The sequence below is a fragment of the Alligator sinensis genome, unplaced genomic scaffold (assembly GCF_000455745.1).
Source record: "Alligator sinensis unplaced genomic scaffold, ASM45574v1 scaffold286_1, whole genome shotgun sequence".
NCBI classification, from domain to species: Eukaryota; Metazoa; Chordata; order Crocodylia; family Alligatoridae; genus Alligator; species Alligator sinensis.
The window spans coordinates 86,085-109,913 of NW_005842366.1; the positions used below are offsets into that span (position 1 = coordinate 86,085).

Here is a 23,829-nt window from a genome sequence, read left to right on the forward strand (position 1 = left end):
TGAAGCATACATATTCAGGTTCAAGTATTTATTTGTGTTTAGAGGCAGAGCTGCTATATGCAATGTTGCGAACTGTCATGATTTTTGGCATTGTTCTTAAAGTCTATGCTTCGGGAATGTAAAAAATGTAGCACTTTCTTTTATATATGTTTATTTATAAATATATATAAAAGACGGAGCTATGTTTTTTTCACATTCCCAAAGCATAGATTTTAAGAATAAAACCAAAGATCATGAGAGTTGGTAATATTGTATATGTATAGCTAAACTGTGTGTGTGTGTTCAGGTGGCCGTTGATGCGTAGCCACGATACTGGACAGCTCCTTGGTGAGGGGCAGGCCCCCTCAACCAGTCAGCAGCAAGGGGTGGGGCCACTGGGTTCCTCGGCTAATCAGCAGCCAAGGGAGCGGCCACCACCTCCCTCTTCCTTCTCTCCTTGGCTGGCTCAGAACCCTTCTCCTCCTCGCTGTGCACCACCCTACCTTTAGGCACAGCCAATAGAATCATGAGGACAAACGATTGGTATATATTTGCACCAGTGAATAGAAAAATAGGACTTTTTGCTGTCCATTCTTGGCTCAGGAATGTACAGGGTACAAAGGGTTTAAAAACCGAATGGTCCAGAATACAAGAGGACCAGTGTAAATGTGTGCGTATGAGTTTGGGAGCAGACCTGCTCTATAAATAGAGAGAGAGAGGCTTGGTAGAATCTGATTTTTATTTATATTTCTTTAAATTCTGATGGCTAAAATCAATGGGTTTTTTTAAGCATTTATTTACATTCTTATCAATTTCAAATGTTTAGGTGGGGTGGGGAGAGCCCTGGCTGTGCTGCCCAAGTACTGCCTCTTTGTCAGTGGCTCAGGCAGCTGCTGCAGGAGCTGGGGGCCGTGCTATTAAGGTTGTGCTAGGAGGGGAGTTGGAGGGAGAGGGCTGTTGATAGCTGGGAGCCCAGTGCTGCTGTCTGTGGCTCTGCAGGAATTTGGCCTTGTGTGTGCATCTGCATGCACATGTGTGTGTGCGTGTACACATGTCTCCAGGGAAACTTGACCATGAGTGCAGCTGGCGCTGGAGTAGCCCCTGAGTGGGTGAGGCTCTTCCTCTGCTGTCTCCTGGTGAGCCCCTGCTGCAGCGGCCAGGTTTCCCCTGCATGGCTGTCCAAGGTCTGGCTTGTCCTTTGCCAGCTTGGAGTGGTGGTGGAGGAGCAGCCTGAGCCCCATGGCTTCCATCCCCCCCTCCCCCCCATGGGGCTGGCTGGGGGCTGGGGTTTTCTCTGCTGTTGGGGCACAGCCTTGGCCTCTGCCCACCCTCCCCGCTACCGTTCATGTGGGTCCTGCAGCCAGGAGCCTTAGTCTAGACTGGCCTCAAATTCAGTATGTAGGGCTGGTCTAATATGGACACCACATTGAGTTTGCCCTAGACCGGCCCCACACTGTGTGCAGCCCATGCCAGATGGGCTCTGTGCATGGGGCAATGGGCGTCAGTGATGGCTATGGCCACCGTAGCAGCAATGGGGTGGGTGGCTGCAGGCTAGGCAGCTGCTTGTTGTGGTAGAGGTGTGTAAATGGCAGTGGCTGCAGAGTGACTGAGGTTTGTATCACACAGCTCTTGCCCTCTCCCCCTATTGCTAAGGGGCCATGTCCACCAGGGCCTTAGGGCCCTGGATTCTGTCATAGGCCATGCTCACCACTGGCTCAGTCTCCAGCTTCCCTGGCCCACAGGCTCTGTGTTTGAGACCCTTCCTTAAAGTTTTAAATTGTTCTGTGATACAGAGAAAATCAATTTCTATATTATCTTTTCCAGAATCTTATCTGTTCAGAGTGTGGAGATGAGTTTACTTTGCAGAGCCAGCTATCTATACATATGGAAGAACATCGTCAGGAATTGGCTGGAAGCAGGACCCATAGCTGCAAATCCTGTAAGAAGGAATTTGAGACTTCCTCACAGCTTAAGGAGCACATGAAAACTCACTACAAAATAAGGTGGGATTTTACAGGGTTATCAATTTTCATGAAAAAAATCCTTCTTCAAATGGAAACTACAGGAAACTTCTGTTCATGGGAGCTAATTTAAAGTGAGTTCCAGTACCTGTACTGCAGTGTTAAAGAACCTAAGTCTGTAATTTGGAGCTGATCATCATAGTTAATAATCTATTAAGTGTGGAAAGAAATTTCTTTTGCCTTTCTAAGAGAGTCCAGTAGCCTTATAAAGTTACTTCTTTCATAAGCCAAAGGAAGAGCATTATAGCAACTGACATAATGTGTAGACCTTAATCTTTTCTGCAGGTAAAACCCTGGAAATGTACTTTTTTATTTTTTAAGTTAGTCTGCATCAAAAAGTGAGGAGAGAGTGGTATTAGTAGTTTAGTTTTCTCTTGGCTTATTTAAATTATCAAGGAAGCTAGCATCCCCTATTGTGATCCTCAAAGCTGGAAAGAAGAAAAAAAGGCAGAGTAATGCTTCCAGATTTTTCTCTTATGAAGAGCTGCTGCACCTTGGCAACATTAGGTTTCTCTTCCTTTTATTCACAGGACTCTAAACTGTTGCATGTAGCAGTTTCAAGTTCTAGCACTTTAAAGCTTCTCTGTGCAGGGAGAAATGTCTTTAGTCTAGTGGTATCCTGACAATGAAAGTTATTTTTTAACAAGGGTTATTTTCTGTCTTGTAAGATACCTCTTGCTTTTTCTCCTTCATTGCTTACTTGATTCTCTGTGCTGGCCTAGGTTTTGTAGTAACAAAATTGCAACTTTACTTTTCTGAACATTAGAGGTGCACTGATATATCAGTCCATATCAGGGCTGTGTCAGCCTCTTCCCGGCAGGGAGATTGAGCCAGGGCTCCACTTGAAGTGGGTGGCAGTGGCACTGGAAGAGAGGGGGGGTGGGGGGGCTGGCTATGGGAAACTTTGGGGTGGCTGTAGCACACCCCATAGCCCCCCCCTCCTAGTGCTGCTGCAACCTACCCTGCTTCTGCCCATCCCAAGCGCAGCTGTGGCCCAGACCCCACCCCCCCTCTCCCCTGCCAGGATGAGGCTTGTACAGCTCCTGGCCCTGAGCCCACAGTGGGCAACCCACCCTTGCCCCGCACACACATCCAGGGGACACATTCTCCCCCACCTCCCCTGGGGGTGCGTGCAGCAGTGGAGAGCTGCCCCCCTCTCCCCACACCGTAGGCAAGTGGCCTACGGCTCCATCCCACTCCTAACCTGGCTGGGCAGTGTCTGGCTCCCCATTCACCATGGAGGCCTTGATCTGCGCCCTCCCCCCTGCCCCTTTTCCCCCTCCACAGACTTACTAGCAGGGAGCTGCTCTCCAAGCTGCCGGGTTGCATATTGGCTATTAGATCGATATCGGCTTCTATGGCTGGCTAATAATCCGCCAAAAAAATCTTTATCGGTGTACCCCTACTGAACATGTTTGACCCAAATAAAATGCCAACTGTAGCTGAGACGGAGCACCCCAAATAAAGGTTCACTGGAAATAATTTTTGAGCTCTGCTGCATGCTTGATGCACAAAGAAGGGGAAAATGTATTTTTCATTGGAAATGCATTCATCTCTGTTTTGCTAGAGTGTTCTTAGTAGTCTGTTGCAAGGTTCTGTCTTGCACTCCTGCAACTTCTCATTTCCCTTGCTGGGAGTGGACAGTTTGGGGTTGGGATGGCTGTTATTTGTTTGTACAGAGCCATAGGGATGAACAGTACTTTACAAGTTAGAAAAGTTTACAATGAATGAAGGAATAATACACTGATAATAAAGACAATACGATCACAGATCAATGTGAATGTTCTGAGTGTTGCCTTGTTGTTGTTGTTGAAGGCATGAGAAGCCATAGGCCTCTTTAGAAATGGTTCAGATCACATGGCTCCAGAGTGTTGAAGCCTTAAAGTGCTCATTCTATATTGGTATTTAAGTGACTTTTTTCTGTAGTTTGTTTTCTATATAAAAGATCATGATTAGAAATTTGTAGTGTGAATCAATACTTACATTCTTTTATCAGTGTTAATTGTGCAATACGTTGGGTTTAAACAAACACTTAAAGTAAGAATTTTTAATCCCACACCTTCACATTGGTGTTGGCATGTTTTATAAGTCTCTTTTAAATTCAGATCCACAACCTCTTTGCTACATCCAATATTAAGTGTATTTTCCTGTTTTGTTGCTAAAATGTATAGCAGCTAATCTTTATAAGTGCTTGAGGAAGAGAACCCATAGTTCTCCAATTTCAGTGATGCCTAGAATAGTTGAAAATAAATTCCATGTATATAAAACGTCTGTTTTGATAATATGCTATTCACAAGCATAGGTTTGTTATGGTATGAATTTTTGCCAAGTGGTGCTTCTTTAAAGAGGTGGACCTAGGGCCTTTCTGGGACCAGGTGTCACCAATTCTTGGTGTGAAATCTCTGATGTAAGATTAATTTGGGGGGTGGAGGCTTGGAGGGGAATATTTTATTTGCTCTACCCCTTACCCCTTTACTCTCCCTCCCTACACTCCTTCCACACATTTTTGTTGAGCTGAATCTATTTGGGTCAAATTTGCTAAATAGATTTAGCCAGAAAAATTTTCTACCAGATTCATAAAACTAAGGTGGAAGGGGGTTGAAGTGATATCCACTATAGTGTAACTATAGTCTGGTGATGAGGCATTAGCTTCATGAGTTCATTATAATGTATATTTATACTAAATGGGACTACATCTTTACCAAGTGTACCATATTAATTAAATTAAAATTGTTTCCACTTATTATGTGCTCACTGCATAGTCAAAAAAGATGTTAATCCTGGCAACGTGGATTGTATTATGGCAATCTAATTGGTTTATTTCTGTTTTGCCTATTGTAGGCAAGTGGAATTCTTAGTCCACATAACAGAATTAAACTGCTGTATAACCCTGTTTTAAAATTATACTTTCAAATATTACCTCACTGTTTTCCATGGGTTTTCATAGGTGTGCTTTATGATGCACAAGAAAGGGTGAACTAAATTTTGTTTGTTTCTTAGTTGTTTTCTTCTGCCAGATTAACAAAATGCAATTAAACTTACTTTTGCCACTAAAGTAACCAGATTTTTGAGTGTGTGTGTGTGTGTGCTCTTTTTAGTTGTAAATATTTTAGGTCTTTTACAGTAGAAAGAGATGCTGCAATTCTTATATCTTTGCAAAATTATTAATAATTTACCAGCTCAGGTATAGTATTTAACCTGCCTGCCATTTTCCAGGTTGATTGATGCCAACATTTTATTCTCTCTGTAGAATAACATCTTGATGCTATGTTTGTCCTATATCTCACCTGATTTAGAAAATGTCAGGTATTCATAGAATCATAGAAGTAGGGTCGGAAGGGACCTTGTAGATCTTCAAGTCTGACCCCCTGCCTGGGCAGGAGGAAAAATGGGCTCAAATGACCCCAGTCAGGTAGGCATCAAGCCGCTTCTTAAAGATCCCCAGGGTAGGAGCCAGCACCACTTCCCTTGGAAGTTGGTTCCAGATCCTAGCCGCCCTAACTGTGAAGTAGTTCTTACGGATGTCTAATCTAAACCTACTCTCCAACAACCTGTGGCCGTTATTCCTTGTTATCCCGGGGGGCGCTAGGGGAAACACAAGGTCTCCCCCAAACCCTTCTGGTCCCCCCTAGCGAGTTTATAGATGGTCACAAGGTCCCCCCTCAGCCTTCTCTTGTGAAGGCTGAACAGGTTCAGGTCCCGTAGCCTCTCATTGTAGGGTCTGCCCTGCTGTCCCCGGATCATGTGGGTGGTCCTCCTCTGGACCCTCTCAATGTTGTCCACATCCCTCTTGAAGTGGGGTGCCCAGAACTGGACACAGTACTCAAACTTGTATCATTTTGACTCACACCAGACAATATTATTTTTTATAGCTTGCATTGTTAGATGCAGTGTAGTTACGAAAACTCATGCCTCTCTGAGCAAGTCGGTCTCTAAAGTGCCACCCTGCCATGCTTCTGCCTAACTGCAGGCTAACATGGCTAACTACCTCTCCATATGAAGCTTCAAAGGCATCATGAATCAAACTAATCTAATGAAAGAAGCTTTTGCTATGTGCACTTAAATTTCACAACAAGCTATGTGTAAAATTGCTATAGCTTCCTTTACCAGCTATACGCCTACTTACACTAAAAAGTCTTAAAATAATGCAAAAATGTTTGTCATTATTACAAAAAAACCAGCATTATCAGACTCTTGGAGGAGGCAGAAAGATTTTAAAAATTTTCTAGTTATTGATGGTAGTGTAAGACTGAAGTTTTAGGTCCAGAAATTATGCAAGAGGCAAGGATTTCTTTGGGTGATATCTTTTATTGGACCAGCTGTATGGTTGGGATAGAGTTAGGCAAGTTTTCCAATAAAAGATATCACATGAAGAAATCCTTGTCTCTTGCATAGTTATTTATTAAATTCTGATATTAACCAAGAAGTCTGAAGTCACAGAAACTACTTATGAACTTGAAGGTTCATTAGCTTTGATAACATTTGCAACTTCCTTTGCAAACAATTTCAGATAAATTGCTTAACACATGCAAAGTTGCTTTAATCTGTGTAATTACTTGGTATGTATTTCCAGGGTATCGAATCCTAGGTCTTACAACCGAAACATTGACAGAAGTGGGTTTACATATTCATGTCCACACTGTGGAAAGACATTCCAAAAACCAAGTCAGTTAACTCGACATGTTAGAATACATACAGGTAAGGAAGAGACTTTTTTGGTTACAAATATTTTATAAAGTGCAGATCATTTGTGGGTTTATGAGTTAGTTCTGTGTCAGATTTCCTACATTTTGTGATGTAGTGGTGAGGTAGATTAAATGATGCTGTTAAATATTACTAAAATACTTTTATAACTATGAAATACATGAAAAAGAAGAATACAGTTAATGGATTACTCTTGCTCTTATTTTATTAAAACAATTTTATTAAAGCAGTTTATTTCAAGTATCTCCACATTTTCATTTCTTTGTTCTGATAGTGTATAGCTTTACTTTTCATGTTGTTGGAGATGAATATGGAGAGTACTGGCTGTGGTTTTGGGAACTGAGGAGGAATTGGAGATAATTTGCAATGTAGTAATTACTAAACCACAGAATCTTGATGTTCCTACTAAAAGCATTGGCACTAAAATAAATGTTTGTATCTATGTTTAAGTTTTTGACATGCCACATTGAGATGAATGGGGCCATTAAAACCTATTGAAACTATCCTTCTAGGTTCTTTTCACATTGGCATTTTATATTGCAGTGTTTTACACTCTGTTTTAAAGGATTTTATTGCAACCGTAGAGCTACCACAACACATGCATAAGAGAATACATTGGGCTCTAAGTAAAATGCATTAATAAAATAATTGTATAGATTAGCATTGCATTATGTAGAATATATAGATAATTTATTTCTAGTGACAGTATATAATAGGGATAACTTCCTGCTTTGCTAATTAATAAGGCTAATTCATGTTAATAATAAAAAACAATCCCCTCCTTTTAATGAAAGTTGTCCATCAGGACTAAGTACAGTCTAACCTGCATAAATTGAACCAATTTGCAAGTGAATAAACATTCACTTTTGATTCTGGAAATGCAGGTACATGCCTGCAGGAGCTCAGGCCAGAAGCTGGGGGGTGCTAGACCAGCCCTCCTTTCTCTTCCGCAGTGGCTGGTTGTGGGGAAGCTTAGCTGACAGAGGGGGTGTGGCCAGCCCCTACAGGCCTGAGTATGATTGGGGAGGGGTTTAAACCCCCACCCTGGCCTGCAGGGGCCCCAGCTGGGATGTGCCTGGAGGGGGAGGAGGGAAGCAGCCCTTGCCAGGCTTCTGGAGGGGGGGAAAGAATGTGGGAAGACACCGCCCCGGCATGGCTCCTTAAGGCAAAGTGGGTAAGGAAGCGGTTTATTCTGTCTTTTCTCTGCTTTCCCCCTGGGACCCCATCCAGGCTCTGCCTGGCTAGGACAGAGCAGCCCCTGTCAGGCACTCCCCCACTTCCCTCTCCCCACACCAATTGCAGTGAGCAGCTGGGGGGTGTGGCCAGCCCCGTTGGCAGCCTGAAGTCAAAGGTGGGGAGGGGAGAGAAGGAAATGTAATCCTCCTTCCTTCCCCTGTCCCGCCGGCATGAACCCCAGCTGGGGTCTGCGTGGCCAGGGCATGGCAGTCTGTCAGGTACCTCTCCCCACCCCATGTTGCTCCAGTGGCAGGAGCTGGGGTGTGGCCAGATGTTGGCCAGCATGGCAAAGCGGGCAGGGAGGGAGTTTATTCCTTCACCTCAGGGGGTCATACCGGACCAGTGTCTAGCCACCTCCCTGCCTCTGCTCTGGCTAGGGACTGGAGGGGCAGGGACAGCCCTGCTCTCTGGAGCAGACAGCACAGCTCAGCCCAGGGCTGGAAAGCATGCTGGGATGCTGGGGGACTCTGATTTAACTTCAACCAGAAAAGGGTTATGGACAGAAGTTCCATAAACCAGTTTGACCTAAATCAGTGAAGTCTGGTACTACATTCAATCAGGTTTATCTTAAACCAGTTTCAGCCATTTTGAAACTGGTTTCTGTGCACTGAGCTTTTGTTCTGTTACAAGTTTAAACCAGTTTCTGATTACTTAAATCGGCTTATGTGTAACTTCTGTCCCTAGCTCAGATGTCCTTTCACAACTGGATTGTAGATTGCTTAACTGCGGTTCTGTTTTAGGTTTCATATATTTGAATTACAGAAAGGAGACACTAGAGGTCACCCTTGTATGTGATATTAAAAGTAGTCTCGAAATCATTACTTTAAAAGAGTTGTGAGAATAAGCTCAACAGAAAAAATTACTTTCTATCTTAAATATATTATCCTAGTTACTTGTGTAGCTTAATATGAATGTTTAAAATTGATGGACAGAACAAATTGTCCTCAAAGTCTTATGATTTTTAGATTTCTGCATTTCTTGAGGAAGAATAAAAGTATGCTTTTCTGGCTGACATGGGAAGAAAAGATGTCCAAATGAAAATGTCAAAATAAGTTGCACTAAACCTCATTTCAGTTTGTGTATTAATTCACAGTATTCATTATCCTGACATTAGCATGTAAAAGCTTCCTTTTATGGTTTTATGCTATAGAAGTACTCCAAAGTAAGGTGTGAAATTGCTTTCTCAAGGGTTGTAGCCACTAGCGTGTGTATGTAACAAACCTTTTGCTTTCTTTTAAAGAAGAAAAGTACATATGCTATGAATTTAGAGTATAGATTTCCAGTATGTAAAGTAGGAAATAAGGTGCAATAATAAATAAGGAAATTCAGATACTGAGAGTACCATGCGCTAAAATGTTATGAGAAGTACAGGCCAACTGCTATTCCTCTCTGTTTTTCTATCTTTTGGGTGCTAAGGACAAATATTGTTCTATAATATTACTGTATTTTAAAGAAAATCTTCATACAAACCTTAAAGGGAAGCCTTTATGAGAGAGAATATTTTAAAGTAGACTTACATGTAGGTTTAAAGTATCTCCAAACATTCAATACCATTTTACCTCGCGTTTATTTGAAAGCTACCTTTGGTAAGCTGCCAGCTGATGATGCCCTGAGCAGCTGCTTAAAACTAATTTTACTGAAATTTCAGTGTCAAATAATTTCTTTTGCTAAGTCTCTGAAGTTCATTTAGCAATTGAGCTAGAACAGATTTGTTTTTTTTTTAACTGTCAAAGCAAGTACTACAGTATTATTGTACATATCAGTTATAAAGAAAATCAATCATATAATTTCTTTCTAAGGTATAATAGGCTTATGTAAATCTTTCTTTAGGTGAGAGACCATTTAAATGCAGTGAATGTGGAAAAGCATTTAACCAGAAGGGGGCATTACAGACCCATATGATTAAGCATACTGGTGAAAAACCCCATTCCTGTGCCTTTTGTCCTGCAGCCTTTTCTCAGAAAGGCAATCTTCAATCACACATACAAAGAGTTCATTCAGAGGTAAATAAAATAATTAACAATATGACTTTTGTTTCCTTCTTGGTATTTATCTATTCTAGTTTTACAAACTACTATTCTTAAAACTGTGCCTTGTTACCTGCATGAAACATCATGACTTACATGTGGAACATTAGATTGCAGGCCACATTTGCTCAATTTTATGTAGATTGAGTTTCTAAAATCACTTAATCTAAATTAACAGTGTCTGTGAATAACAAAGTTTTTTTTTTTTACTCTTACCTTTTTAGCATATTAATATCCTGGGTGAATAATTTAAGGGAAATATATCTCTTACAGGGCTTTTTGTTTAATTTTTAAAACATTATTTACAAACATTTATCTTTGCTTCTGTTTTTGATGTAAATTGGGTAAAAGCAAAACCAGAAGCCTCTCCAGACCTCAAAGGTGAGAAAGTAACCAGTGAGAGATTTCCAATCAAAACAATACATCCTACACACACCAATATCAGTTCTCTGAGTACCTCTTTTTTCCCAGGATATGAACAAGGCCTCTGGATGAGGTTTTCAGTATTACAAACTGAGTGAAAGAAACTGTCATGGAAGAAGAAAGCAATGATATGTCTCAGGCTTCTTCATTAGTAGAATAACTGAGGAGACTGACCAAGCTATCAGTCCCTGGTGCTGCTGAGGGAGGGTGCACAAAAATAGGTGCTGCAATCTTCTGTTCTTCATTCTGATCCTTTTCTCTCTAATTATTTAACCCATAGATTAAAAAAAACAAAACAGGCCTTTCTGTATAGCCTAACTTCCTTCACAATGCTGGGTTGTAGAATTTTATCAGATAATTTATTCATTTTAACCAGCAACTTGTAGTTGAGCGTATCTTTCTTGGAAACATAACCCAGGTTTGATATAAAGCCTTTTTATGATGCAGAACCTGCTACCTATTTTCTAACCTATTCCAATCACTTGCTGTTGAAAAATGTACACTAGTTAAAATGTTTTAGCCTTGGCTTCCAGTCAATTAATGTCTTACCTTTTCTGGTAGATTACAACCAAGAAGAGTCAGGTATTTTTGCCTAGTTAGCTATTTTCATACCTTGATTTGTAGGATTTCCTCGTACACCAGACTTGTACTAATATATTCATATAAATATACATATTACATGATTTAATCCATGTAAGCCCTTGTGTATCACAGCTATTCTGATAGAAAGTTGCTGGAATTGTTATGATTTATTTTAGCAAACCATTGAAAATAAACTACATCAGTACACCAAGATTTAACAATAACAGCCTCTTACAAATCACTTAAATCTCTTTTTGATACGCTAAACAGTTTAAGCTGCTTAAGTCTTTAAGATGTGTTTTGCAGACCTGCAGTCATTCTTGCACCTTTTCTTTAACCCTGTTCAGTTTTTAACAGTTTCTTTTTTCTTTAAAGCCTGGACCCCCCAAAAATATACACTATTCTGGGATCTGTCTCTCCAATGGCCTTTACAAAGCTAACATCACTTCTTGCTTCACTTATGCTTTACTGTTTTACTAGGATTTGTTACTCCTCTAAACTAATGTGTTGCAATAGGAGCTCCTATTTATGTGACCTAACATGACTACCAATTTTTTTTTCAGAATTACTGCTCTTTAAGATATAGTCCTCCATCATGCAGATATGACGAATCTTTATTACTGGGTATTCAGCATAGGTTTTAGATATATTAAAGCACATTTAAGTTCAGCTTGCCAAATGATCCAGACTGCTGTAGGTGACTAGTCCTCATCTTTATTTAGCTTTTCCTTATATGTGCTATTTGGTCCTGGGTACGGCCATAAACTGTATCTGACTGGAGGGCTTGGTGGCAATGTGGTGAAGCTACTTATGGCGGGGTAGCTCTTATAAAATACCACAGTGTTGCAGCCTCCAGAGTAAGGTGAGCATAGGGTGCCTCAAAACCTTAGCCCCCACTGCCTTGTGGGTACTCCTTGGTTGGAAAGAGGCGAAGAGACATCACATGCCGAAGGTCTTGGTGTGATGGTTGCATACACCATAATCCAGGAGGATCGACAGTTGCCGAGATATGTGCTATGAAGTCATCAGCGGAAGTTTTATCAACAAGTGATTTTCCTCTAGAATACTGACAATAAGTGTTGAATGCTGTCAGGCTATTACGAGAATTCACTTACTGATTTCTCATCAATTAATTCTTAAGATATATCACCTGATTGTGTATTCTAGAAAGGTCTTTTCCAGAGGTTTTCTCATGTAGCACTTTCTTTATTCTGAACTTGCCTTTAATGTTACCTTCAGAATTTTCATCATTGTTTCTTTGGTGGTATTTTCCTCTCCTGTTTTAAGTCTACACTTTATCCTCAGCTGATTATAGAGTTTCTATTACAGACTCTTGTATGATGACTCTCAGGTCTGTTTCTATTTAGTAATATATTTTTTGCCAACTTGAAACATTTTCCTGAATATCTTGCTAAGAGTTTGAACTCAACATGGGAAAAATGGAACTTTCCCCTTATTTTATATTGGCGACTACGCAAACCATATTCTTGCACGTCTTGTTGCATCATCTAATTCTTTCATCTCCTTCCACCATATTACTGCTGTTACTATATTAATAACTTTCTTTAGAACATGCAAAAATCTGTCTCTGCCTCTTGCTGTGTTTCTCTTGAGTTTTTATCATTTTTTGTTCTCTTCTTTGCATGAGATTTTCTGTTCTCCCTGATTTTTGTTTGCCTTCTACTTATATAAAGCCTGCTACTAAAATCATCAGCTGTACCCACTGCTCCATCCACGTTCATTAGGGCTGTGCAAAAGGACATAATTCCCCTTTGACTTCCGTTTTGACAAAACAGTGTTTTGTTTCATTTCGAAAGCACTGTTCTATTTCATGTAATTGAAACTGTTGTGCTATTTCGATGCTCTTTTGACATTTCACCCACCCAGTGCCAGGAAGATGGGTGCTGCCACTGGCCCCAGCTGGCAGCACCAACCTCCTGTCATTTAGCAGGCAGATGGGAGGCCCATGGCCCCACAGACCTCCTGGGGGTGTGGGAGAGTCCCCAATTTGCCTACCGGATGACAGGAGGCTTGTGCTGCCGGCTGGGGCATGGGATTTTTCTGGCATGGGCTGTGCCCAGCACCAGTGCCAGCCAGCAACACCAGCCTCCTGTCATCCGGTAGGCAGATTGGGGCCTGCCCGTACCCCCAGGAGGGCTGCGGTGGGGGCTGTGCTGGGCTGATTTCAGGGGTGCGGGCCCCTGATCTGCCTCCCAGATCACAGGAGGCTGGTGTTGCTGCCTGGGGCCAGCAGCAGGGGGGCCCTGAGGCAAATCAGCTCGTGCAGGGACCTGCCCCTACCCTGATCCTGGGTCGCAGGCAGGTGCCCGCATGAGCTGATTTGCCCCTGCCCCACACCCTCCTTGGGCTGGCTCTGGTATGGGGCCTGGGGCAAATCAGCTTGTGTGGGGACCTGCCTGCGCCCTGCGATCAGGGCAGCAGTGGGTCCCCACGCCAGCTGATATGTCCCGGTCTAGCCTGAGGAGGGTGCGGGGCCTGGGGCAAATCTGCTCATGTGGGGACTGTCCCCCAGTCTGGGATCAGGGCAGTGGTGGGTCCCCACATGACTTGATTTGTCCCAGGCCTGCCTGCCACTGGCCGCAGGTGGCAGCACCAGCCTCCTGTGATCCAGGAGGCAGATTGGGGACCCACACCCCCGGAAGCAGTCCAGCACAGCCCCTACAGTCCTCCCGGGGGTGTGGGCGGGCCCCAATCTGCTTGCCGGATGACAGGAGGCTGGTGCTGCCGGGTGGGACTGGCACTGGGTGCAGCCTGTGCCAGGAAGATCGGTGCTGCCACAGGTGCCAGCTGGCAGCACCAGCCTCCTGTCATCCGGCAGGCTGATCGGCGGCCTGTACCCCTGGGAGGAATCCGGCACAGCCCCGCAGTCCTCCCGGGGGTGTGGGTGGACCCTGATCTGCCTGCCGGATGACAGGAGGCTGCTGCTGCCAGCTGGGACTGGTGCTAAAGCCAAGTAAGCCTAGCTTCAAAACTCATAATGTTTCTAGTGCCCTTGTTTTGTTTCAAAGCTGTTTCAAAGGCTTTTGTTTCGGTTTGATTTTGCCATTTGGAGCTCAAAACTCATCGAAACAGCTTCAAAATGAAATGCCAGGCGAAATTTTGCACAGCTCTAATGTTCATATCCTTGCCACATAGCTTTAGTTGTTTGTATCTCAAATTCACACTGCTTTTTATTGTTTTAATGTCCTGTCAAACCTTTTGCCTATTTCATCTGATTTTATCTGCTCTTCCTTTTCTGAAGCTGTGTGATTAAACTATGCTGCCCTACCTTCATGTTCTTTTTTCCATTTTTATCTCTATTCCTTCTTCCATACTGTTCTTGACATCTGTGGCCCAGTCCATTATGCCTCTTCAAAACACCCTTTTATTCTAGAGACTCCAAAGTGTAAGCAGATAAAAACAAAAAGAGCACATGTTTTTATTATTAATTCATTTCTTTGCTTTCTACTTTCTGTCTTTCGTCTAGTTAATAGTAATTATTCAAACAGATCTTTATTAGTAAATTCTCTGTTGGATTTTGTTTTTGTGTATCTAATTAATGCCCAGGTGGGAGAAATGGATGGATAAAAGTGAGGTTACCATTAGTCAAAAGACATTTATTTACATCTCTGAAGCTTCCTCAAAAATGGTAGCAATAATTGATGCCCATTTCAATAGACAGTAGCCTCAACTCCAAAGAGAAATGCTTAACTGTTCTCTTACCTTTTCTTAAAAGAAGGCTGATCTGATTTATTTATTTACAGCAGTAAATATTGTAGTATGTATATCACAATGATTTATAAGAAGACCATTTACAGTTGAAGACTTAGAAAAATAATATATTTTTCTTTTTTTTAATTCCTTAAGGTGAAGAATGGCCCTACATATAACTGTACTGAATGTAGCTGTGTTTTCAAAAGCTTAGGTAGCTTGAATACTCACATCAGCAAGATGCATATGAGTGGTTCACAGAATTCTGCAAGCTCTACAACAGACTCGACTCATGTTACAACGGTAAACCTTACTTTCTTTGCCATGCAAATGACTTTATCGCAACACTACTGTACTATTAAAAATGTCCAAATAAATTGTTATGTTTATTTTTTAAGATTACATTACAAACAGAAAAACATAGCCCTCATTAATGGCTCTGATTATTTCTTTTGAAGCCTCAACTTACAATTTGTAAAGAATAGTATTAAAACACTCGGGTGTATGAACACTGTGTGGACGCAGTAGGAAAATGAACAATGGAACTTTGTCATATGTGCATTTTGAAGCTGTCTTAAGTAAATAGATTCCCTGTTGTTTCATAAAGGAAAATGGTTCTTTTTAATTTGTTTTATCTTTTTTAGTTTTCAAAACTGTTTAAACTTGTTTTTCATGTATACTGAATATCATTTGTAGCCCTGGATGTACATCGCACACAAAAAAAGCTGACTATTCAAATTCATGAGGCCACTTCTGTACTTTAGGAACATTACGATCAACCTAGAAAATTGGGCAAATGAGACTGTTTCAAATACCACAGATTACGTTTAACACGTCTGGCTTAATTGAGTTTTCAGAAGATTTCTTCCTCCCTTCAAGAATATTCTTGCTGTCACTTGCTAATGAATAGGATAAATGCACTTCTGCAGTGAAACTCCTGCAATTGAGCACATTAAACTTCCAAAATAGTGTTCCTTTGGGCGGTGTTTTAAGTACCCTTATGTAGCATGTTGTACTAGATGCCTTTGTCTGTCTAGGAGTGCACTGCGTTTCCCTCCACCCACCTCAGATCATGGATAGGTCTTACATTTCTAACAGGTTGTGCCTCAGTCCTCCAGATTCCCAGGGGTCTGTACTCCTCAGCCCCTCTTCTTTCCCTGCCCCCAGTCCCTTGTCCTGTGCAGTTTCTGGCAGTCCAAACTACTGCCCCAGGGAAATAGCTTGGTCTCACAGATTGTCACACAGTTGCATGCTGCTCAGTCTCATCTCTTGTAGGACAAGTTGCAATCCTTAAATACTTCCTGCCCAAGGAACAAGGCAGGAATCCACTTCCCAGATGCTCCTGATACGTACAAAATATCTGTTTCTCTCTGTATCTCTAGCATTCCTGTACACCAGGCTAGAGGAAGGACACTGTGCAGGGGGCTGTTTCTGACCAGTTTTGAACCAGGGACCGTTGTAAGGCAAACATGATGCCTGCTACACTACAAAAACTGAAGGTACTACAGAAAATAAAGTCACCAATCAGGAACTTATGGATGGTGGAACTTGTATTGCATCCATCAAAAGTCAGCTTGTGGCTTCTGTAAGTGGTAAATGCCATGACTGGGGTGAAGGGCAGCATCTCTGTAAGTGGGGGCAATGTTGGAGCCCTGAGGGGGTCACACAGCCAGGAGGTCCATGTGTGCTTGGTGTGGAGACTAGGTGCTGTACTTCATAAAGACTATGGCTGGAATGAAGGGAAGTCCCTGAAGTCTGCAGTGTTAGACCCCTTCTCCCATTTACAGCCTCCTGTGGGTTGCTGAGGTAAGTGAATCCTGGTTGTAGCAACTGTTGCGTAACCAGATAAATCTTCCACAGCACCTCTGCTTCTGTGGACATGTTTACACTGAACTGATTGGTGAACTGGGGACCGTGTAGCCATATGTGGTTCTGCTTGGGAGCTGAATGAGCTCTCTGAAGTAGTGGCCATCTTTGTGTCAATAGGAGTGGTCATGCGCTGGACCTGCTGCACTGGACTTAAAGAAATTCCAAGTGGTCTTTGCATGAATTTCCTTAATACTTTCTTCCATCGGACTTCATTAACCAGTTCTCGTAGTTCATCAAAATGTCCCCTTTGGAAATAAAAATAACCTCCTTCTCCCGCAAAAAACTCAACTACAGTCTTACTTTGTCACTCCATTTATTTGAAAATGAATCAACTGCGACTATAAGGTTATTTTCCATGGTGTCCTCCTAAGTTTCCAGAATCAAATCTTGAATAGAATGGTCTTGTTTGGGGGCAGTAGGGATCTATTACGAGCTGGAAGTGAAATTAACAGGCCTGTTTTGGCAGTAGAAACTATGAAGAGTTATGCTGCAACTCTGCATTCCCAATGCAAGAGTAGGGAAAAGTCCCTGGTTGTAGTTCCCTGGGTGGCTGGCCAGTTGGCATTTCCCTCTTTTTTCCAGCTTCCTTGGGAACCTCTGCATGTAGAAAAGCATGCTGGGATCTCTGCATGCCATCCCCCTGGAATAGAGGCCTTTCATGCCTTGCGGCGCTCCAGATGACCGGGCACGTGAATGCCTGTACACATTTCTCATCGCTGGTGCTGTAAATTTCCCAGAAATTCATGGCACTGCAAATGAATGCCTGTCTATGCCCTCAGCTCCTCTCCAGCACCATTGAAAACAGAAATTACCACTGTCCTGTTAGGCACCTATATCTACAGGTTAAACACAGGATCACATTTTTGTACAGATTTGTCTTAATTTTTCAGATTTGTTAGTATAGAACAATGGAGACCAGTCTTTTGGCCAGGCATGCCAAACATTAATCCTATACCCTTCACCAGAGTGCCAGGCTGATCCCTTTCCCTTACCCAGTTTGTTGCTCAGCTTTGTACTCCCTGCCCAAGCTGCTGCTCTGCTTTCTGCTCCCTGTCCTGTCTGTCACTGAGCTGCCTTTCTCCTCCCCAGTCTGCTGTATGCCACAAACAGGGGCTGCTTGTACTACTTATGACACATGTGCCACAGGTTGGCCATAGCCACCCCTGGTATAGGGTAACTTAATATAGGTTAGTTTGAAGACTTTTCTTTTGAAATTCTCTCAGAGCCTATTGGGCTTCTCTGTCATCGTGACAAATGATAGATTCTAGAAAGTAGTTACCAGTATCTGTTCTGAATAGAGGTGTACATAATCCGATGCCTGATAAGTCTGTGAGCTATGCTCGCAATGTGTACAGTTTTCTCTTAATGTACTGCTTTTATGACTTGGAATTCTTAAGAACAGTTATTAAAACTTCAGACTGCTTGGCCTTTGAAGTACAAAAGGAAGCTGGACTTCTCTTCAGCCTGCATTCTGTGCCTTGTCTGGAATAGTCTACTTCTCTGTCTTGGTGTCAGTGTTTTACCCAAGGGCTAAAATCCTGGGGCTTTTCTAGATACATTGTCAATTGCTTGTCACCTGACAAGGACCTTCTAAGTAGTGATTGTCTTCATAACACTTGCTCATTTGGCGTGTACTTGTATCTGGAGTCCTGCTTTTGCTGCCAGTAGGAGTTCTTTTGGTATCAACTCTGCCTTGGAATACTTGCACAGACTTCTCAGCTAAGATTTCTGGAAAACGACATTCCAAATAAGTACTAGAATAATGAGGATATGCAAAAGAAGAAAAAAAGCATCATTACCCCTTTACCTGGACCCATGTGATAGTCTCTCTAATTTAGTTTCTACAGTACTACACACCTGACTTGTCAAGCCTAGTTTGTTTGTGATGGTGGCCAAAAACTTTTTCTCCTGAGAGTCCTTTGGGCCACGTATATGTCAGTATGCTTAGGCATCAGGCTTAGATGCAGATTCTGCCTTCTTCCACGCAGACCTTGCTTTCCAGCCCTGAGCCACCTTGCCTACAATCAGGAGGCTTCCCCACTCCGTGAATGGTATGGAAAGACAACAGAGAAGACTTTAAGGGTCTTCTGCATAATTGGCTGCTCCAGGACCTCTTCCCCATATTTCCTCAAGATATTGGAAAGGATATACTAAAAATCCCCACCTGGTTGCTAATGCTTGCCAGAGTCTGTACTTTGGCTTTGATTCAGTTGGCACCATCCCAGTCCTTTGTCCCTTTATGCTAGGATTCATTATTACAACCATTTGGGCAGGGTACTGATATACGAGATAATGACTACCTAGTGGAATACAAAACAGATGCTGTTTCAGTGAACAGAGTTATTTCAGCTGCAGTATCATCTCCAGTGATTTCGGGAAAGCCTTGTAGCAGTTTGCCTAATACTTTACAAGGATCATCCTGCATCTAGGAAGAGGAACCTCCATAGCAGAACCATGGGACTTGCTGTCTGATACAGTATGGCTCTGAGTAAAGAGCCAGGTGTCTAATTGTACCATTTCATAAAATTGCAAGTGAATCTGGCAAGAGTTACCTGGTTGACCCCTGTGTCTTTTCTGAGTCTGTAAAGCGAGTAGTTTCATGTATCTGGTCCTGGTGAGGTAGGGTGAGTCGGAGTGTTAATTCCTACAACCGTGTTCTTTCTGTCTGGCAGAGTCAGTACCATTGTGCATGCTGAAAAGACCAGAGCCTTTCTTTCAGTATCCACAAACTGAGAAAGGAAATGATTCAACATCTTTGGCAATATGATATATTTTTCATGCTCTCTGGAAATGAGAATCTTGAGTTACCAGACTGATGACCATTGATCAGACTTTTGGGGAAAAATTGAATCCCATTCATGAAACTTTCCCTAATGAACTAAGGAAAATAACTAGCTTTCTGGCTACTGAGAGGTGCATGGAGGCTAAGCACGTTCTTAAGATGACGGATGATGCTTCAGATATCATTATAGATGCAGCTTATACTGATATTCATGGCTGTGGATGTATTCCTCCTGGCTCCGTTCCTTGAGAAGACTCGGGGACAATCATATGAAGACTTCGCCTTTCCAGTGTTGAGGTTGATGAAGTGGTAGAAAATGAAGTCTGCTAGGTGTTTTAGCAGTTTTTTCTCTCTGAGAAGAGAAGGAAAGCTAATTTTTTTTACCTGGCTTTCGGAGTCTTCTGGCATTAAAAGCATCAACTTTTAAACATGATTCTTTCAAAGGCGGTCCCCCTACTCTAGGATGACACAGAGAGAGATCGTTAACAGGACCTCTCTCAACTCTGATTAGACATTCTAGGACTGCTTGGAAGACCCATCTCAGATTTATACACTTCTGAAGCTTGTGACTAGTTTCATTTGTCTCCAAATCTCAACATCATGGTGAGCACTAATTATAACCTTCTCACTAAACTTTTTCCAAGAATTGAGAAAATGCTTCTGAAACATTGAAGTGTAAAACTTGGCTAACACAATTACATGCAGTATTTATTTGTTAACTAGACTATGTCAGGCTATATCACCTGTCTTGATACTTGTGCTATGGTTAGTACCTATAGTCTAGTTAACAGTTACGGCAACTTCAAAGTTTTCATAGATTTCTAGGGTTGAAAGGGACCTGGTAGATCATCAGGTCCAACTCCCTGCTCCAGGCAGGAAAGAGTGCTGGGTTTAAGTACCCTCAGCCAGCTGCCTATCTAATTTCTTCTTGAACACCTCCAAGGTAGGGGAAAGCACCACATCCCTTGGAAGCCCATTCCATATTTTGGCAACCCATACCATGAAGCATTTCTTTCTTATGTCCAATCAAAATCTATTCTCCTTCAGTTTGTGGCCATTATTTCTGGTAACCCCGAGGGAGGGGCGCCCTGGTAAACAGAGTGTCTCCTATTCCCTGCTGACCCCCCGCGATAAGTTTGTAGGCAGCCACAAGATCACCTCTCTCAGCCTTCTCTTGTGGAGGCTGAAGAGATTCAGGTCCCTCAATCTGTCTTCATAGAGTCTTACCTGCAGGCCCTCAACCATACAAGTAGCCCTCCTCTGAACCTTCTAGAGGTTATCAACATCCCTCTTGAAGTGCGGCGTGTAAAACTGGACGCAGTACTCCATCTGCAGCCTCACCAGTGCTTCATACAGGGGAATTATCATTTCCCTAGACCTGCTTGTGATGCACCTGCTGATGCAAGAAAGAGTGCGGTTAGCCTTGCTTATTACCTCGTCACACTGGCAACTCATGTTCATTTTTGCATCAACCAGGACTCTGAGATCTCTTTCCACTGTTGTGGTACTCAGAATGGTACCCCGCAGTCTATAGGTGTGTTAGGGCTTCTTTCTCCCCAGGTGCAGCACCTTGCATTTATCCTTGTTAAATTGCATCCTGTTCTGATCTGCCCACTTCCCCAGTCTATCCAGATCCACGTGAATTCGTTCCCTGCCCTCCAGTGTGTTTACGATACCCCATAGTTTAGTGTCATCAGTGAATTTGGACAAAGTGCTTTCAACACCTTCAGTCAAATCGCTGATGAATATATTAAACAGTACTGGTCCCAGGACAGAGCCTTGGGGCACACCACTGCCCACATCTCTCCAGGGAGAAACTGACCCATCCACTAGCACTCTCTGGGTGTGTCCCATAAGCCAGTTTTTCACCCACCTTACTGTGAGAAAATCCACATCACAGCTACTCAGTTTGCTCGTAAGAATTGGGTACGACACTGTCAAAAGCCTTTTTAAAATCCAGGTAAATAATGTCTGCTTCCGCTCCTGCATGTAATCACTTTGTGACTTGGTCATAAAAAGAGACCAGGTTAGTCGGGCAGGATCTTCCTGCTATAAACCCATGCTGGTTGCCCCTTGCCATTGTGTTACTTGCTGGCCCCCTGCAAATGTGATCCTTTATGATTTTTTCTAAGGTCTTGCCAAGAATAGAGGTGAGGCTAACTGGCCTATAATTATCTGGGTCCTCCTTCCTACCCTTTTTGAAACTAGGGACCATGTTGGCCTTTTACCAGTCCTCTGGGACATGTCCCAAGTGCCACGAGCGCTCAAACAGTTGTGTCAGTGGTTTTGCTATGTCATCAACCAATTCCTTTAGTACCCTTGGGTGAAGATCATCAGGGCCTTCTGATGTACTTCTAAATGATGTACATAAACTATGAGGGGAAAATGGAAATTTCTCTTAAAATGGTATTTGCCAACTGAAGTGCATCCTTTTTTCCACCATAGCTCTGGTTTTCATGTTATAAACAAATTGATCTTTAACAGCTTGGGGGTTTTTTTGTTGTTTTTTTTTATGCTAGAAATTAAATTAGTTCGTTTTCATCTAGGACTGTAACTTAATGTCTCTCTTTTTTGGTTTCAGGAGTCTGTGTCCCAGCCTCTAACAACACCTCCTGCTAACCTCTTGCAACCTGTGGATAATAAGTGGAAGAGTGTAAGTATAGAGTTTTTCATTTGTTTGTTGTGTGTCAGTACTGTAGGGGTGTTGCAGCTTTTAGAACTTTGAAAAATCGTTCTCAATATTCTGTATTAGAAATGCAGTAGTTCTATAGTAGGTAAGTTTGTTTTTTGTTAAAGGGTCCTTTCCAGTAATGGGCCCAATTTGGGAACAGAAATTTGTTAGTGCATGCTAATACTAGTTAAGAATTTAAAGAAGCCATTTTTGTGTAATAGTACCTGATTCATATACATTTTCATGACAACTGTACACAAATCCATGTAAAAATTCTTGAAAATGGATGAAAATCTGAGTCTTGCTCTAGCCCCTGTATTCTGCATAAGATCAGGGCAGTATAAAGAGTCTCAAAAAGCTCCAGATGCAGTCAGGGGAGAACTTGCAACTGCCTTCCATAGATCCAGTACCATGTAAGGTTCTCATCCCAGAGCAAGGTTTCTCTTCCTCCAGCAAAAAAATGTGTAGGGCCTGGTGACAAAGAGGGCATGAGTTATAGTTGGAGCAGCAACGTTGTCAGATCCAAGTAGTCACCTAGCTAAACCATAGGCCAAGAGCTAGTTGTCAGAAGACAGGGCTCTGGAACCACAAAGGGTCCCAAGAGCCAGCAAGCCAATCTGGAGGTGAGGGGTCCTGGCAGACCAGGAACAAGTAGGTAGGAACCAGGAAGTAATCAAAAAGTAGCACCCAGGGCACAGGAAACAAGGAACACGAATCGAGGACTAGGACCAGAGTCGGAGATTTATTAGAAGCCAGGTGGCTGAGGTATCTATCCAATTGCAAGTATAGCTAAGGGTTGAGGTAAGGTCATGGTCAGAGCAGTGGTTGATTAAGGCCAGGGGGTCAAACAAAGGAACTGGAGACAGGGACTAGGAACATGGTTGTTCAAGACAGCATCATCTGACAGTACTATTGCTGGGACAAGGCTCTATATAGAAAATGGGAGGGTTTTCTAGCATTCCCATCAAGGTTTTATGGGTCTCATTGGGAACCTTATGGGAGGGCCCAGGTTCAGCTAGGGCTGGTGTTTGGCTTGCTGCTGGGTGGTACTGCAGCTTAGGCTTCTGCCTGTGGAAGTGGAAGACTTCTGTTTAAATCCCAAAGGTCCTAACAAATATACTGTTACAGAGATTGTCCCTCAGATGCCTATAGATTGCAGCACAAACTGCTATACCTTGGGCTCTCAAGGAGGTCTGCATAATACCAGGAGCCATGGGATAGTTCAGGACTGGGAAAGGGGCCAGTGTGGCTATCACAGTATTAGAGATAAGGTCCAGTCATAGATCAGTAACTGGCTAAATACAGGGAAGAAAGAATGGGTATAAATAGCCAATTCTTAGAGTAGAAGGAGGTTCATAGCAAGGATTTTAAGGGTCTATGTTGGGCTTTTGCAGTTTAACCTATTTGCAAATGATTTGGAAAATGGGATGAATAGTAAGGTGACCATGTTTGCTAATGACACTTATTATCAAGGTGGTAAAAAACAAAGTTGATTGAAGAACTGCAAAATGATCTTGTAAAATTGAATGAGCAACAAAATGGCAGATGAAATTCAGTGTAGGTAAGTGCACCATGATGCTTGTGGGGGAAAAAATAACCCAAGATGCATTTACATGGTAATGAGTTAGACACTAACTGTTACTACTCGAAGAAATCTCCCAATTATTTGGATAGTTCTCTGAAAACATCAGCCCATTGTTCAGCAAAAGGCAAATAGAACTTTATGAATTATTGAGAAGGAAACTGAAAACTGAATATATCATCTTACTAGTGTATAAATCCATGGTGCACTCATCTCTTGAAAACTGGATGCAGTTTTGAGGT

At 42.5% G+C, this 23,829-nt stretch overlaps 1 protein-coding gene across 1 annotated transcript in view; it reads left to right on the forward strand.

Annotated features, from left to right (window-relative positions):
• The window catches only part of ZNF236 (zinc finger protein 236), a 139,072-nt gene that overhangs the window by 36,648 nt on the left and 78,595 nt on the right, over positions 1-23,829 (forward strand). The window contains exons 4-8 of the mRNA XM_025210666.1: positions 1,804-1,982; positions 6,574-6,698; positions 9,771-9,943; positions 14,840-14,986; positions 21,916-21,987. Of these exons, the coding sequence (XP_025066451.1) occupies positions 1,804-1,982; positions 6,574-6,698; positions 9,771-9,943; positions 14,840-14,986; positions 21,916-21,987 (696 nt within the window). The remainder of the gene's footprint in view (positions 1-1,803; positions 1,983-6,573; positions 6,699-9,770; positions 9,944-14,839; positions 14,987-21,915; positions 21,988-23,829) is intronic.